This window comes from Mobula hypostoma, chromosome 6 (assembly GCF_963921235.1).
Source record: "Mobula hypostoma chromosome 6, sMobHyp1.1, whole genome shotgun sequence".
NCBI classification, from domain to species: Eukaryota; Metazoa; Chordata; class Chondrichthyes; order Myliobatiformes; family Myliobatidae; genus Mobula; species Mobula hypostoma.
The window spans coordinates 146,876,823-146,893,820 of NC_086102.1; the positions used below are offsets into that span (position 1 = coordinate 146,876,823).

The 16,998-nt window shown below is 39.8% G+C and overlaps 2 protein-coding genes across 5 annotated transcripts in view; one reads left to right on the plus strand and one right to left on the minus strand.

Annotated features, from left to right (window-relative positions):
- Window positions 1–3,193, minus strand: part of coq10b (coenzyme Q10B) — a 56,317-nt gene extending 53,124 nt beyond the window's left edge. The window contains exon 1 of the mRNA XM_063051938.1: window positions 3,117–3,193. Within this exon, the coding sequence (XP_062908008.1) occupies window positions 3,117–3,124 (8 nt within the window). The 5' untranslated portion in view covers window positions 3,125–3,193. The remainder of the gene's footprint in view (window positions 1–3,116) is intronic.
- A 48-nt stretch (window positions 3,194–3,241) lies between these two features.
- The window catches only part of sf3b1 (splicing factor 3b, subunit 1), a 38,300-nt gene continuing 24,543 nt past the window's right edge, over window positions 3,242–16,998 (plus strand). The window contains exons 1-7 of one of the 4 annotated variants that reach the window (XR_010018431.1): window positions 3,242–3,380; window positions 3,886–4,077; window positions 7,241–7,416; window positions 9,169–9,270; window positions 11,120–11,234; window positions 13,606–13,661; window positions 14,032–14,111. Coding sequence is in view for 3 of the 4 variants with exons in the window: in XM_063051931.1 (XP_062908001.1) it covers window positions 4,050–4,077; window positions 7,241–7,416; window positions 9,169–9,270; window positions 11,120–11,234; window positions 14,032–14,111 (501 nt within the window). In the remaining variant the exon portion in view is untranslated. Of the gene's footprint in view, window positions 3,381–3,885; window positions 4,078–7,240; window positions 7,417–9,168; window positions 9,271–11,119; window positions 11,235–11,276; window positions 14,112–16,998 lie in introns of those variants that run through there. The other 3 variants (XM_063051931.1, XM_063051933.1, XM_063051932.1) reach the window with 3 other exon arrangements.

The following is a 16,998-nucleotide window of genomic DNA, read 5'->3' on the forward strand; positions in this document are numbered from 1 at the left end:
ACACCAGGTGAGGCAGAGGCCTACCCTCCTGTCACAGTGAGCCACACGGTGATATGCCGTTAACAGATTCTTTTCCAGCAGCAGTCAAAAGGAAGGCAGTTGGTGCTGAACTTTCACTTAGCCTTCCACATTTGTCTCGATGTCTCAATTTTCCTCGACACTTTAATCAGAGATTAATGGAAACTTGAAACAGTGAAATGGAGCTGAACATCGTGCTCTGTCTCAAAGTTTTGTTGCATCGAGGCCATTCGACTACGTGCGACACCGTTCTGTCAGGTTGTACCAGTTTGACTATTTTCCTCTGACTTCTCTCACTAACAAGGCATTTTCACCCATTGAACTGCTGCACTCCGTTCTTTTTTTTTGTTTCTCACACCATTCACAATAAATTGTGTGTGAAAATCCCAGGAGGTCAACAGCTTTTGAGATACTCAAACCACCTAGTCTGGCACCAACAATCATTCCACAGTCAAAGTCACTTCGATTACATTTTTTCCCCATCCAATGTTTGGTCTGAACAACAACTGAATTTCTTCACTATGTCTGTATGCTTTTATGCATTGAGTACTGCCACGTGATTGGTTGATCAGATATTTGCATTAACAACCATGATACAGGTGTACCTCGTAAAGTGGCCACTGAACGTATGAATGTCTTATTGCAATTTCTAACGTTGTCTTTTGTCTGATCTAGCCTATCTCACTCTTCTCCAGTTGGAGGGCACAGCTTTGCCCAGTACCCTTCCGCTTTCTCCTCTCTCCAGCTTCGCCTTGTGCAGTGTGGGTGTCCCAGGCTTGGACACCCTACCTGGCCATGAAGCATGTGGCAGTGAGCTCGGAGACTGTCGGTTCCTAATAATTTGAATGTAAGCTTATATACATCTGTCGTTTGCCTTTTATAATTCTCACAAATAATTTGGTGTTAAAATAAGTTCTTTGGCTCAACAACCCAGCCTAGTGTTTCTTTGCCTCTTAAAAGAGTTGCCCTAATTCTTTGTTCTAATGCAAGGTCATCAAACTAAAACTTTAATACTCTTTCGTCCTCTGTACATGTTGCTTGAATCTCCAATTCCTTGTGGCCATTCCTCTTCCTTCTTTTTTGAGCATCTTTCTAACCCTTACCATGAAGAATTAGTCTTTGTATTTGTAATTGTGACTTGGTGAACAGAACTCTGACGGGAGGACTGTCAGTTTTAGTCAATTCTTCCTTTGTCACGCTTTCAGAAGTTGTAGTTAGATGGGGATTCTGTTAGTGGTTATTTTGAACTGAAACACAGTGTTGCTGATATTAAAATTTTGAAATAGAAACAATGATGGAAAACTATTAGCAAGCTTGGCATCATCACAAAAAAATTAAGTATTTCAGGTTGAAGACATTGAATCAGAGTTGGAAATAACTTTCTTTAAAATATTGATCTCTAATATTGAGCTGGGGAAAGTGGTTTGCAAGTTGAGAGAAAGGAAAGGTGTGGGTCAAGGTGGAGGGAGGGATAAATGGGTGATGGTGCTCGTCACAGGTAAGGTGATAAGAAATAAAAGATGCGTTAGAGAAGATGTATGGCAGAAGAGAAGGGAAGCATAGTGAATGAGGCAGAGAGTAGATGACATATTGGGAACGTGGAAAAATAATAAAGGGTAGACCCAGGTCAATTTCCTGGCCATGTAGAGACAGGCATTCCCCATCAGACTCAATTAACCACAACACCACTCCTCCCCATCATCTATTGCAGCCTGTGACAGGACAGGTTGTCAATGCTAATTCTCCCACTAGCCTTGCCCCTTTGCCCGGTTAGTCACTCCTCCTCGTTCTATCCCTAATCTAGTTTCCTCAGTAGTTCACACACTTCGCCCTCCCATTCTGCTGTTCTTGGGAGTTCACCATTTACACATCCCAACAGTAAAACAATCGCTAGTTTGGCTAATCAAAACAATCCTTTCAGTTAACTCATAAAAAATAAGGATTCTAGACACAGGCATTCCAGTCAGAATTATTTATTTTCACTCACACTTTTACATCAGTCTGTAGACAGCATAATGGCCCCAAAAGACCCGAGGTACAATTTGGGGGCGTCTTAAAATAATGCCTGGGTTAGTGGGAACAGGCGCACTACACCCTACACAGATTTAAATCCTCGGTTTGGCTTTGCTGAGAGGTGTAGAGGCTGGATTTGACAGCTGGTGAATAGTTATATTGGAAAGTTAACGACAAAGTGTGTTGTGGAGAAAGCCTCTGTATATTTGTAAATTTTTGTACGTTTGTTTTCGTTTGTCTATTTGTAAATAATTTTTCTCTTCACAATTTTAGGGCAGCTTTTGCTTTTTTTCCCACCTGGCACGAAATAAAACCTCTGGCACTAACGTGCTGTTGCAGCTTACCATCTTTTTTTTCCATTGGTGACCCCCGTCGGGCACACTTACCCCCACCTGATAGTGAAGTGTGACACAGCCATTCCTCATTACCAACACTTGCAATCTGGGAAACTAATGTCACAGAATCACACAACACAAAGCAGAGTCTAAGGCCCCAAAGTGTACGCCAACCAGCACACCCATTTTAATTCATCCATTTTTATTTTCCTCGTTACCATCAGCTTCCCCCAATTCTGCCACTCTCCTACACACTGGGGACGATTTACAGTAGCCAATTAACCTACTAACTTACTGGGGGTGACAGTTAGGACACAAAGAAGTAAAAATCAATGTTAAGGCCATAAGACTGTCAGTGACTATTAGAAAGTACGGTCCAGTTCTTAAACTTGTTTTGAGCATTGTTGGAACAATCGTGGAAGCCAAGTAAAAAGAGGCTGAGTTGGTGAGGGATGTTGGATAAAAGTGAGAAATATCATACATCTTCGGGTCATATTTAAGGTATAGATAATGTAAAGAAAATCTGTATTCACAAGTTGACACTTTGGCACAGAATTTTTTTTTAGCACAGTGTTCATCTACTTAGGTTTACTCTTCCTTATACACCGTAGAGTAGGCCACGTCATTATTTATTCAGAGATACAGTGTGGAATAGACCTTCCGGCCCTTTGAACTGCACTGCCAGCAACCCACCGATTTAACCCCAGCCTAATCATGAGACAATTTACAATGACTAATTAACCTACTAACCAGTACATCTTTCGGCTATGGGAGGAAACCGGAGCTCCCGCAGAAAATCCACCCACACGGTCATGGGGAGAAGGTACAAAGTCCTTCCATGCTGTAGCGAGCTGGGTCCACAGCCCGCTGCAGTTCACGTTCCTGCTCGTTCACATTGGTGAACCGGACAGGATGCTTTCACCTCTTCGTTGAGGTGCTGAATCTCTTTAACCTTCTAGGAAAGTAGAGAAGCTTGCACGCCTTCCTTGTGACTGACGTGCTGGGACAGAGCAGGTATGTTAACATCCAGGAATTTAAAGCTGTTGATTCTCTCCACAGCGGATCTCCCAGTGTAGACTGGCACATGTTTGCTCTCCCTCCTCCTTGTAAAGTCAACAATCAGTTTTATAGTTTTACTGACATTGAGCAGGAGAGTGTTGTTACGACACTACCTGATCAGGTGTCCTATCTCGATCCTGTACACTTACTCATCACCACCTGTGATTTGTAACAACAGCAGTGTTATCGACATTTCTGTGGAGACTGTATTGGTGGGATCAATGCCTTCTATAGCGACCCGTGATTGCTGTACATTTATAGGGAAAAATGATTTTTTTCTCCAATGCTTAATACTTTCCGCTTGTGCACATTAAATTTCAAGTACTATTCAAAGGCATAATCCTTTCTGAATGTCTTCTACGGGGGAAAACCCACAGCCAAATAATATAACCATATACAAACTAGAGAGACCAGGCGCCAGTTAAAGAAATAAATTGATTTGCGTCATGTATTTTTACAGTTAAACTGAGGGATTTCATGAACTGAAGCGAACCCAGTCCAGACAAAAGGCGAGAGCTCCGAGCGTTTACGCGGCTGCCTCTGAGCTGCTGTCCATCAATCTTCACCCCGCCCATCACCGGAACAACGCCAACGACTCACTTCCTTTCTCGATCTTTGGACAAAATGGCGAAGATCGCAAAAACACATGAAGGTAATGGCGACTATTTCTTGCTGCCGGAGTGCGCTATGTCATTCAGAACAAAGTAAAGGCGCGAACGAGGTTCGCAGGAATCATCTCCTGCCGACTCTGGCACCTTTGTGCGCCGTGAGCAGGGGGTGTCCGAACATGGGAGCGGAGGCTGAATCGAGTCGGGAAATGGCGTCGTGTTCAGAGGCAGACGGGAGAGGCCCGTTTCCAGCCACTACTCCACCGTCTTGCCGCACGCCTCGATTTGTTACGTGGCTGAAATTAAATAAGAGAAAGAACACGGACTCCCCATTCCCACAACACACACACACACACACAAGCATGAAATCGTGCATTTCGGGTGTTTGCTAATTCTTCGTCCAGGTGGCGATACTCAGCTGCTTCGTGGCCTTGTCGATACTAAACCCATTAGGACACCTTCGCCATCAAAACCTCTATGCAGAGTTAATTTTGGGAAGGTGGATGAGATTTCAACTTTGCTCTGTGGCAAGGAGGTTTTTCAGATTGCTGCTGGGCTGCATTTATTAATGGATAAACTTGGGTGCTATTTCTTTAAATACATCTTTCTATTCAGGCAAATCGGGCAGCTCATACTTCGGGTTTTCTGAAAAGTATCCCGTTATTATCACAAATATTGAATCTGCTATTGCCTCATATCTTAATATGTATGTGTCTAGTATTAATGCTTTATTTCTGAATGTAATGCTGTCCTGTTAATTAACATTATTGATACAATGAGGAAAGCTTAGTAAATTTTAATTGTTTGCAAAGTAGGAAATGCACACTATTGTGTCAAGAGTAGTGTTGATTTGTGAAATACAGTATGTAACCTTGCCAAATTGTTAGTAAGTACGTATGTTAAAGGTTAAATAATCACTTATCCTTTTTCAAATGGGTGTATTCAGAGTTGGTATGACATATCAAAAATTGATCAGTGAGGACTTAAATATCATAGTAGTATTCGTTTTGAGGTGAAGTGTTATGTTGAAGATGTGGTATTAAGGAGAAGCATCCTTTTTATGTTGTATGTTAATGATTTGGACCAGAGTTGATGGCTTTGTGGCCAAGTTTGTGTATGATACAAAAATAGGTCGAAGGGCAGATAGTGTTGAGGAAGCAGGGAGGCTGCAAAAGGACTTAAGACTGTTTAGGAGAATGGGCAATGAAGTGGCAGATGGATTCAAGTGTCAGGAAGTGTACCGTCACGCAGTTTGGTAGAAGGAATAAAACCATTAACTTATTTTCTAAATGGGGAGAAAATTCAAAAATCTGAACTTGGGAGTCACTGTGCCGGATTCCTTAAAGGTTAACTTGCAGGTTGAGTCTGCAGTGAGGAAGACAACTGCAATAGAAACATAGAAAAGCCTACAGCACAATACAGGCCCTTTTGGCCCACAATGCTGTGCCAAACATGTATGTACTTTAGAAATTACCTACGGTTACCCATAGCCCTCTATTATTCTAAGCCCCATGTACCTATCCAGGAGTCTCTTAAAAATTCAAGAGTAGTCTTGTCTTGTACAAAAAGGACAGGTTGCATTTGAATCTGAGGGGGACGGGGAGGTTTGCTAATGTTATTGGGGGAGGGGGCTGTTAAAGTAGATTTGCAGGGGGGTGGGAACCAAAGTGAAGAGGCAGAGGATGGGATGATTGGTGCACAAGAAGAGACAGCTTGAATGTTAGAATTTATTTTGAGAGTACGAGAATATAAAAACAAGGACGTATTGCTGAGGCTTTATAAGACACCAGAGAGGACTTGGGAGAATTGTGAGCAGTTTTGGGCCCCTTATCTAAGAAAGGATGTGCTGACATTGGAGAGGGTTCAAAGGAGGTTTGCAAAAATGATTCTGGGATTGAAAGGCTTAAATAAGAGCATTTGATGGCTCTGGGCCTGTACTTGCTGGAATTTAGAAGAATGGGGTGGGGAGGATCTCATTGAAGCTTATCAAATGTTGAAAGGCCAAGATAGAGTGAATATGGAGAGGATGTTTCCTGTAGTGGAGGAGTCTTGGACCAGAGGCCACAATCTCAGAACAGAGGGAAGTCAATTTAGAACGGAGATGAGGTGGAATTTCTTTAGCCAAAAGGTGGTAAATCTGGAATTTGTTGCCACAGGTGGCTGTGGAGGCCAAGTCATTGGGTGTATTTAAGTTGAGGGAGGAAGTAGGAGAATGGGGTTGAGAGGGAAATGGATCAGCCATGATGAAATGGTGGTGTTGACTCAATGGACTGAATGACCTCCTTCTGCTCCTATGTTTGATGATCATTGTTGTTTGAGTACATTAGTATGTATTTAATTGTAATCTAAATTTAGCCAACCACCTTCCCCCATATGCAATTATACCACCACACTTGAAATCTTGAATTCCAGTTGGGAGAATGGAAATGACAGTTTAAACTGGGTGATAATTACAAGATTTGCAGTTTACTAATGTGACTTGCAAGCAATATCACAATTGTTAAAAATCTGTCTCTTTTTATTGCCATAATGAGATCCAGTATGAGATCCAAAATAATTTCATGAAATTGATTTTCATTCTTTTGCATCCAATTTTAGGACTTTTTACTCTTGCATTTAAATTAGGTGCACTTGCTCTTTAGAATTCATTCAGTCTATAAGGTAAAAATTGCTGTACGTGCACCATATCTTTGCATGCAAAATGAGGGCTAAGAGCGCAGTTGATTTGAGACAATCACTTTTTTTTTCTCGAGCAAGCTATCAGTAAACTACCACAATAATCAAGATTCAGTGAATAGGTTTTTTTTCCAAGAGTGAAGAAAGCAAGTAGTAAAAGCAGTTCTATACAATTTTCCTGCCTCTATTTTTTAAATCTTTTTTTCTCCATGTCATGGTACTTCAGGTGCACTTTTTAATCGGACAAATCGAAATTGTGAAATTATGTTACTAGTCATTTCCATTGTAATAAATATTAATTTAAATTAAATCATGATTATAGGTTAGATATTTTATGTGATTGAAATAGGTAGAAAGGTTTACAAAGCAAGCATTAACCAGTGTTTTACATCTGTTTGCAATTAATTTCTGTGTGGTTTGTGTGGACTCAATTTCTCCATGAAAAATATATTACATCATTGCATCTCTTACAGAATTTGATTTGTTCAAATTGTATCTACTTCTGAATATTGTTTTTTCTACTTTCTAAAGATATTGAGGCACAGATCCGAGAAATCCAGAACAAGAAGGCAGCTCTTGTTGTAGAAGGTGATGCAGATGGAGTTGGTCTTGATTCAACTGGATACTATGATCAGGAAATCTATGGCGGAAGTGACAGCAGATTTGCAGGGTATATGACATCAATTCCTGCAAATGAGCAAGAAGAGGTAATAACGGCTTAATTGCTTAGTATGTTATAGCTATTTTATGATCACACTTTGCTTTTACGTTATATTTAAATTTGATTTACCTCATATACTGTAAAACTGGAAAAGCAGATTGCGGTTCTGTGTTACCCTGTTTTTGGGTCTAAGTTTAGAAATGGTCCATAGAATAATATTTGATACTAAACCATTTGAGCCTTTATTTCAAATGCTCTGCTGCATTATCTATCATTAAAGAGGTAACTGCATTCTGAGTAGACTTAATGATTAGACTTAAAAGTACATAATGGTAGGGTATGTTCTGATTCAAGATTGTTTAATGTCATTTCCAGAGCACGTGTGAAGGAGAGCAAAATATTTGTACTCCAGATCTGATAAAGCACAAAGAAAAACACAATAGGATAGAGAACACAATAATTTAAAAGGCACAATAAATATAAATGATAGTTTATTAATAGATTGTACGTCCATAAAGTGACATCAGTCACAGGAGTGTCTGGTATGTAAGGTGATAACAGAAATTCAGTTCTTTTTGGGGGGTGGGTGAGTAGATGGAGGTGTTGATCAGCTATACTGCTTGGGGAAAGAAACTGGTTTTTGAGTCTGGTGGTTCTGGCATGGATGCTATTTGGCCTGCTGCCTGATGGAGTGGACAAACAGTCTTAATATAAGAACATAAGAAATGACAGGAGTAGGCCATCTGGCCTACTGAGCCTGCTGACCATGGTCTCATCTTCACCCACCTGCCTTTTCCCCACAACCCTTAAGCTTTGAATTCTAAATAATTATGAAAGCTATGTTACACTCTTTGAAAAAGCAATCAAAAATCAATCATTCTCTTTAAAATATTCATTTTTCACTATATTTTTGACGTTAATGCTATAAAATGTTGTCATGTATCTTTATTCATTGACAGAATTCTGGATCAAAATGCCTTGGATAGAATAGATAGTTGTTGAAAATCAGCTGTCTCTTGCATCTAATTTTGTAAAAGTTTCAGCAGTTGAAGAATGAAGCTAATTTTGTTCTAAGATATGGTTGACACCAGTTAATTAGGTCACATGGGGACCAATATATTTAGTCCCAATTAGCTGGTTTTATGGAAATAGTTAAAAAGGTATAAAAAAAAACAACTGTACTTACACAAAATGCAGAACAAATTAGAACACCAACAAGAGTACGATAAAACTGTATATTAGTTCCTAATAGTTATTGACTGAAGAATTCATCCAGTGAATAAAATCAGCACAGAGGTCAGGTGCGGATAATACACTGTCTTCATACAATGCTATTGATGATTGTGTCCTCCAAATCTGCATTTTTGTTGTAACATGCAAGATGATTGTCAATACCTTCAAATTTTTGTAGTTCCTAAGTTGTAAAAGTAGTGAAATTCTTTCGTTTTCACTCCTGGCCATTCCTGGCATCTCCAAGTCTGAATGCTTGAAACTGCTGTGAACAGTTCTGAATTGTCTTATTGCTTGTTTCTCGTCAATCAGTGACAAAAATACTGCTTTTTGAACACAAACTCATACAGCTATTTAAAAACTGTTCGCTCTAAGCATGGTGTAGCATCTAATGACTGCACAAGTTTGAAACTTTGGCAGTAGCCTCCTCCCGCAATTAAGAGGCATAGTATTCCAAATAAATAAAGGAAGTTCCGGCAATTTTCTCAATTAATTTTTGTTTTTAAGAGTTGTCCCAAATAATGCACTGTATTTGGATTGTAAACACTATGTACATTTGTTTTGCTAGGATGATGATGACTATTCTTCTCCAAGTTTGCTTGGCCAGAAAAAGCCGGGATATCATGCACCAGTGGCGCTCCTTAATGATATACCACAGTCAAATGAGCAGGTAGAAATGCTTTCCTTTCAACTTTGTGTGTTTGTTGTAAAGTTGGAATCTGATTGAGAAATGAAGGTTACTTTATCTTCCACTTGGAAGGTTCCCTAGTTCTTTAAATTTTGCCTAATTGGTAAATGTATTATCTCTGGAGACAGCTTAGCTGCTGATGTCTATTATAAGCCCATGGACTCTCACAGCTACCTGGACTATACCTCTTCCCACCCTGTTACTTGTAAAACGCCATTCTCTTCTCTCAATTTCTCTGTCTCTGCCATGTCTGCTCTCAGGGTGAAGCTTTTCTTTCCAGAACAAAGGAGATGCCTTCCTCCTTAAAGAAAGGGGCTTCAGTTTGTCCACGATTCACCTGTGAGTCTGTTGGGGTCATATACTGTGTCGGGTGCATCTGGTGGGGCTTCCTGTATATCGGTAAGACCTGACATAGACTGGGAGAACACGCACTTTACTGAGAACCTATACTCCTTCTGCCAGAACAAGCAGGATATCCCAGTGGCCACCCATTTTAATTCCACTTCCCATTTCCATTCCGATATGTCAATCTATGGCCTCCACTGTTGCGATGAGGCCACTGTCAGGTCAGAGGAACAATACCTTATAAGACATAGCAGAAGTAGGCCATTCAGCTTCACCATTCCATCATGGTTGATCCTGGATCTCACTCAACCAAATACACTTGCCATCTTGCTATATGTGATGCCCTGGCTGATCAGGAAACTTATCAACTTCCGCCTTAACTGTACCCATGGACTTGACCTCCACTGTAGTCTGACAGACCATTCCATAGATTCACTGCTCTCCGGCTTAAAAAATTCCTCCTTACCTCTGTCTATAAGGTCACCCCTTTGTTTTGAAGCTGTGCCCTCTAGTTATGGATACCCCCACCATAGGAAACATTCCTTCCACATCCACCCTATCTGGTCCTTTCAATATTTGGTAGGATTCAATGAGATCCCCCCACATTATTCTAAATTCCTGTGAGTACAGTCCCAAAGCTGCCAAACGCTCGTTACATGTTAACCCCTTCATTCCCAAAAGCATCCTTGTGAGCCTCCTCTGGACACTCTCCAATGACAACACATCCTTTTTGAGATATGGGGCGCAAAACTGTTGACGATACTCCAAATGCGGCCTGGCTAGTGTCTTGTAAAGGCTCAGCATTATCTCCTTGCTTTTATATTCCGTTCTCCTTGAAGTAATATTCTGTCTGGGTAGCCTCCAATTTGATTTCTCGAACTTCTGAAAATAGCCACCGCCCCACCATTCCCCTATCCCCTTTACCCTCTCTCACCTTGTCAGTTTGCCTACCTATTGCCTCCCTCTGGTGCTCCTCCCTGCCCCCCTTTTCTTCCATGGCCTTCTTCCCTCTCCTGTCTGATTCCACCCTTCACCAGCTCTGTCTTTCACCAATCAACTTTCCAGCTCTTTACTTCACCCCTCCCCCTCCCATTTCACCTATCACCTTGTTTCTCCCTCCCCTCTAAATCTACTCCTCTTTTTCCTTCTCGAGTCCTTCTGGAGGGTCTCAGCCCAAAATGTTGACTGTACTTTTTTCCATAGATGCTGACTGGCCTGCTGAATTCCTCCAGCATTTTCTGTGTTACTTGGATTTCCAGCATCTGCAGATTTTCTCTTGTCAATGTATACTCTTAGTTGTTACCATTCTGGTGGGATGGGCAATAAATATTAATCTTGCTGCAATGGCTCGGTCTAAAGAATAAGAAAGCTTATCTTTTTATATATTAAGTTAATGGATTACAATGAAATCGATTCTTTATTTAATGGATAAAATTACACAGGAAATTTAAGCTTGTTTACGCCTTTTTGTTTATTTCATTTGTAGTATGATCCGTTTGCTGAACATCGGCCGCAGCGAATTGCGGAACGAGAGGATGAGTACAAAACACGTAGGAGACAGATGATTATTTCCCCTGAGCGACATGATCCATTTGCAGATGGTAATTTTTTCAGATTGTGCTGTTCTTCATTGAGGTTGTACCCTTGAACTTTATTTGCTATGCTTATTTCACAGCTTGTGTTGATTTAAAATAGCAGGTAGCTTTAAATCTTGTTTATGGGCGTTATAAATACATGTTGATATACAATAGAAGATTTACTTTTTCCTTTTGTAGATTGTGACAGGCTGTTGAAACAGTACAACTTGAGATAATTTTTTTATGTACGCTTAGGAAAGTATGTCAATTGTGATATATTAGTGAGTTTTTTTTTGTTTCAAGCAAGACCTGCTGGTTGAATTTTTGTTCTTGAATGAAATTATAGATCCAGTGGGGATTATTAACAGTTAATTTCTTTCTGGGAAGATGTTATTGTAATGTGAATGTCATAAAAGAACAGTACATTCAGCACTGGTCTTGTGTGGAAGGTTTTGCTACGTGTACAAAATTAGATGAAGGATTAAATAACAGGCCTTCCAAATGTATACAGAGGTTTGCTGGCCCAACAAAGAAAACTATCTCCCACAGATCATCGGGTGAGTCAGAATATTAAATGTTCCAGTGATTATATCCCTAGTTCATCTGTTGTACCAGAACAGAAAAGATTTTTGTTCATTTGATATAATGATGAACCTTGGAACATTTTTAAATCAAATTTTCAATTTGTTTGCTAAGAATTATCTAGCAGTTCCCTCTGACTAGTTGTTTCAAGTACAACAATACTTATAACAAGATTAATTTTTGAAAACTAAGTGCAACCTCATTGATTAAAAATATTAATTCAGCACATTAAGTGTGCAATAAATTTCTGCCAGTAGGCTGTGTAACCGAAGCATAAAAAGCACTTTTAATTTCATGTTTGAAAACTTATTAATGTCAGAAAAACTGTGAAGTTTGCGTTTTCACTATTGTCCACATTCACTGTTGTACAAATTAAATATTCATAAATTGGCTTTACATTCACTAATTGCAAAGGCTTGTTAAGCGACACGTTAAATACTACACGTCATATTAATACAGAGTGAAAGCAATAAAACATGTTTACTTCTCCTCAAATCCTCTTCAGTTAAATCAAACACAGGTTGGGTTTTCATTTGTTTTAAATTATACTTATTTTTTAAAAAATTACAAAATGTCTGAAGTTGCCAGATTAAAATATCTATCTATTGCTTCCTAGTAAATTCTAATAGAAAAAATAAAAATAACAGTGTATGTTTTGCCCAACTGTTTTAAAGCCTTGATGAAATGGATTTCCAATCTTCGTAAAGTCACAAGGGTCAGAATTTGGGCTTTGCTATTCCCATTTTTATTGCGCTAGAGAAAATGGTAAAGTGGACTGTTATTCCTTTTTGGATCTCACTTAAAAATTCCCTGTTATGAACATTATATCAGATTGGCCTTAATCGTGGCACCTTTCAAATTTATTCCCCTTCAGAGCAGTTGCATGACAGTATCCACTGTTAAACACACATAATGTGCAGCTACCAAAGTGAGGTGAAACTATGTTGTGGAACAATTCTGCAAGAATCTGGGTTTCCATAAGAAGTTAGGGAAAGATGGTAAGTGGGAGAATAATTCTGGTTGTTCCAGCTCTCGTGAAGATGGATTCCTCGATGTTCATTTTTTTTAAAGTTGCAAATCTCTGGCTTGGAGCTTATCCTCTGAATTAATTTGGAATGGCCTGTTAGATATGAGTTTTAATACAGCAAGTTAGATATTAGTGGCAAGGTTGATACTGGGAGGCATAGAGGGCCAAACTGAGTTTTTTTTTCAGGTGAATGAGCTTACATTTAGGAAGACAGAATGTTTTAATATATTTACAATGCTTTCAGTTTAGTTAGTGGTGCAGCTTTACTTAAGAGGTATCAGACCTACAGTATGTATGTGTTATCAGGGATAGAGTCTGACATTTTTGTAACTGTAATTGCTCTAAATATGTTTGCCGGAATTCCACGGGCCCATACTAACTGTCCTTAATTTCTTTCCTACAGCAGTACTGCTATGACAGTCCTGTCTGCATTCTTAAGGGTGCAGTGCTACAGATCGTGTGTAGGTTATGCTGAAAAACTAAACCAAAAGGAAGTCCAATGAAAGTGGCAGTGTGACACTGCCAATGTAGCATGTTTTTTAGACAAACCCAAACAGCATAATCCCAAATAAAAGTATTGAAGTAACGTTTTATGCTTAACTAGTTGCGTTTACAATTATTATTTTAATATAGTTAATATTAAGCAGGTAAAATTTGTTTTCTCCTAAAAAAAAGTTTATTAGAACAAATATTGAGTGAGATTTTAAAAACTAACACAAGGTGTGATGTTTTGAATTTTAAAACCCTTTCCAAAGTGTTACTAATGGTAAAGAGATAATTTTCTAGGCTTCTGTTCTGCTGCTTGAAGTCAGAACTGCTGATGGACACACAGGCCCGCCAGTGTACGTATTCCGGAACATCAACAAAGGAAAACCAACAATAATGGACACTTGATGTGTTTTGATGTCTTGCGTATGATTTGCTTATTACTGCAGTTAGGCATTTATTTTTAGACTGTTGTAATTATTGCTGTTTGTATTCAAGCAGGTTTAATTGACCATCAGGTTGCTTCTCTGTAAGTTGCTGTGATTTAAACAAATATGAAAATTTGAGAATTCAGCAAGCTTAAATTTAAAGAAAAAAAAGCTGAACAAGAATAATGTTTAAACTATAATTTACAAAAATTTTCATAGCTAGATAAATAATGTTGAACTTCTTTTATATCAGCACTGATTGTTTTTTTTGTCTATTCTCACTATTTTTGTCCCTCAGGTGGAAAGACACCAGACCCTAAATTGCATGTCAGAACTTACATGGATGTTATGCGAGAACAGCATTTAACAAAGGAAGAGGTAATTGCAGATTATTAAGAATTTTTGTATTTCTGTTTGTTATGAGCATAGATTGCCCATTCTTGCCCTCAAGAAGAAGCACCTTGAATTTCTACAGACCTCTTGGGAAAAGGTGTTTGGGCGAGTAGTTTCAGGATTTACAGTGGTGCTATAAAGTTTGTGAACCCTGTAGAATTTTCTCTGTTTCTGCATAAATATGACCTAAAATATGATCAGATCTTCATGTAAATCCTAAAACTAGATAAAGGGAACCCAATTAAATAAACAACACAAAAAATATTGTACTTTGTTTATTTATTGAGAAAAATGATCTAGTATTATGTTTGTCGGAAAAAGTATATGAACCTTTGCTTACAGCAACTGGTGTGACACCCCGACACCCCCGCCCCCCCCCCCCAGTACAATGATAACTTTAGCCAAATATTTCCGGTAACTGTTGATCAGTCCTGCACATCGGCTTGGAGGAATTTTAGACCATTCTGCCATTTTAAAAAAACTGCTTCAACTCTGGGATGTTGGTGGGCTTCCTTGCATGAATTGCTTGCTTCGGATCCTTCCTCAACATTTCTATAGGATTAAGGTCAGGACTTCGACTCTGCCATTCTAAAACAAGTTTTCTTTTTAAATCATTCTGTTGTTGATTTACTCTTGTCTTTCAGATCATTGTCTTGTTGCATTATCCAATTTCTATTAAGCTTGATTGATTCTTCAACGACTGTGAGCTGTCCAGGCCCTGAGGCAGCAAAGCAGCCCCAAACCATGACACTCCTTCCACCGTGCTTCACAGTTGGGATGAGGTTTTGGTGCAGCAATGTTCAGTGTTTTCCTTATAGTGGACACATGAACAGAGACTTTAGCAAGTTCCAGAGATCTCTGCAGGTCTTTTGCTGTTACCGTTGGGTTCTTTTTCACATCCTTCAGCATTGCACGTTGTGCTCTTGTTGTGATCTTTGCAGGATGCCCACTCCTTGGGAGAGTAACAACAGTACTGAGTTTCCTCCACTTGTAGGCAATTCTCTTACTGCGGACTAATGAACACTCAGGTCTTCAGAAATACTTTTGTAGCCTCTTCCAGCTTGATGCATCTCTACAGTTCTATTATCCTCTAAAAGTTGCTTTGATCGAGGCATGGTGCACATAAATGGATCTTAACCATAGAACCATAGGAACTACAGCACAGAAACAGGCCCTTTGGCCCTTCTTGGCTGTGCCGAACCATTTTCTGCCTGTCCCACTGACCTGCACACGGACCATATCCCTCCATACACCTCCCATCCATGTATCTGTCCAATTTATTCTTAAATGTTAAAAAAGAACCCGCATTTACCACCTCGTCTGGCAGCTCATTCCATACTCCCACCACTCTCTGTGTGAAGAAGCCCCCCCTAATGTTCCCTTTGAACTTTCCCCCCCCCACCCTTAACCCATGTCCTCTGTTTTTTTTCTCCCCTTGCCTCAGTGGAAAAAGCCTGCTTGTATTCACTCTATCTATACCCATCATAATTTTATATACCTCTATCAAATCTCCCCTCATTCTTCTACGCTCCAGGGAATAAAGTCCTAACCTATTCAACCTTTCTCTGTAACTGAGTTTCTCAAGTCCCGGCAACATCCTTGTAAACCTTCTCTGCACTCTTTCAACCTTATTTATATCCTTCCTGTAATTTGGTGACCAAAACTGAACACAATACTCCAGATTCGGCCTCACCAATGCCTTATACAACCTCATCATAACATTCCAGCTCTTATACTCAATACTTTGATTAATAAAGGCCAATGTACCAAAAGCTCTCTTTACGACCCTATCTACCTGTGACGACACTTTTAGGGAATTTTGTATCTGTATTCCCAGATCCCTCTGTTTCACCGCACTCCTCAGTGCCTTATCATTAACCCTTTATGTTCTACCTTGGTTTGTCCTTCCAACGTGCAATACCTCACACTTGTTAGTATTAAACTCCATCTGCCATTTTTCAGCCCATTTTTCCAGCTGGTCCAAGTCCCACTGCAGGCTCTGAAAACCTTCCTCACTGTCTACTACACCTCCAATCTTTGTATCATCAGCAAACTTGCTGATCCAATTTACCACATTATCATCCAGATCATTGATATAGATGACAAATAACAATGGACCCAGCACTGATCCCTGTGGCACACCACTAGTCACAGGCCTCCACTCAGAGAAGCAATTCTCTACCACCACTCTCTGGCTTCTTCCTTCGAGCCAATGTCTAATCCAATTTACCACCTCTCCATGTATACCTAGCGACTGAATTTTCCTAACTAACCTCCCATGCGGGACCTTGTCAAAGGCCTTACTGAAGTCCATGTAGACAATATCCACTGCCTTCCCTTCATCCACTTTCCTGGTAACCTCCTGGAAAAACTCCAACAGATTGGTCAAACATGACCTACCACGCACAAAGCCATGTTGACTCTCCTTAATAAGCCCCTGTCTATCCAAATACTTGTAGATTCTGTCTCTTAGTACTCCCTCCAATAACTTACCTACTACTGACGTTAAACTCACCGGCCTATAATTTCCCGGATTACTTTTCGATTCTTTTTTAAACAACGGAACAACATGAGCCACTCTCCCATCCTCCGGCACTTCACCCGTAGACAGCGATATTTAAAATATTTCTGCCAGGGCCCCCACAATTTCAACACTAGTCTCCTTCAAGGTCCGAGGGAACACTCTGTCCGGTCCCGGGGATTTATCCACTTTAATTTTCCTCAAGACAGCAAGCACCTCCTCCTTTTCAATCTGTACAGTTTCCATGGTCTCACTACTTGATTCCCTCAATTCCATAGATTTCATGCCAGCTTCCTTAGTAAATACAGACGCAAAAAACCTATTTAAGATCTCCCCCATTTCCTTTGGTTT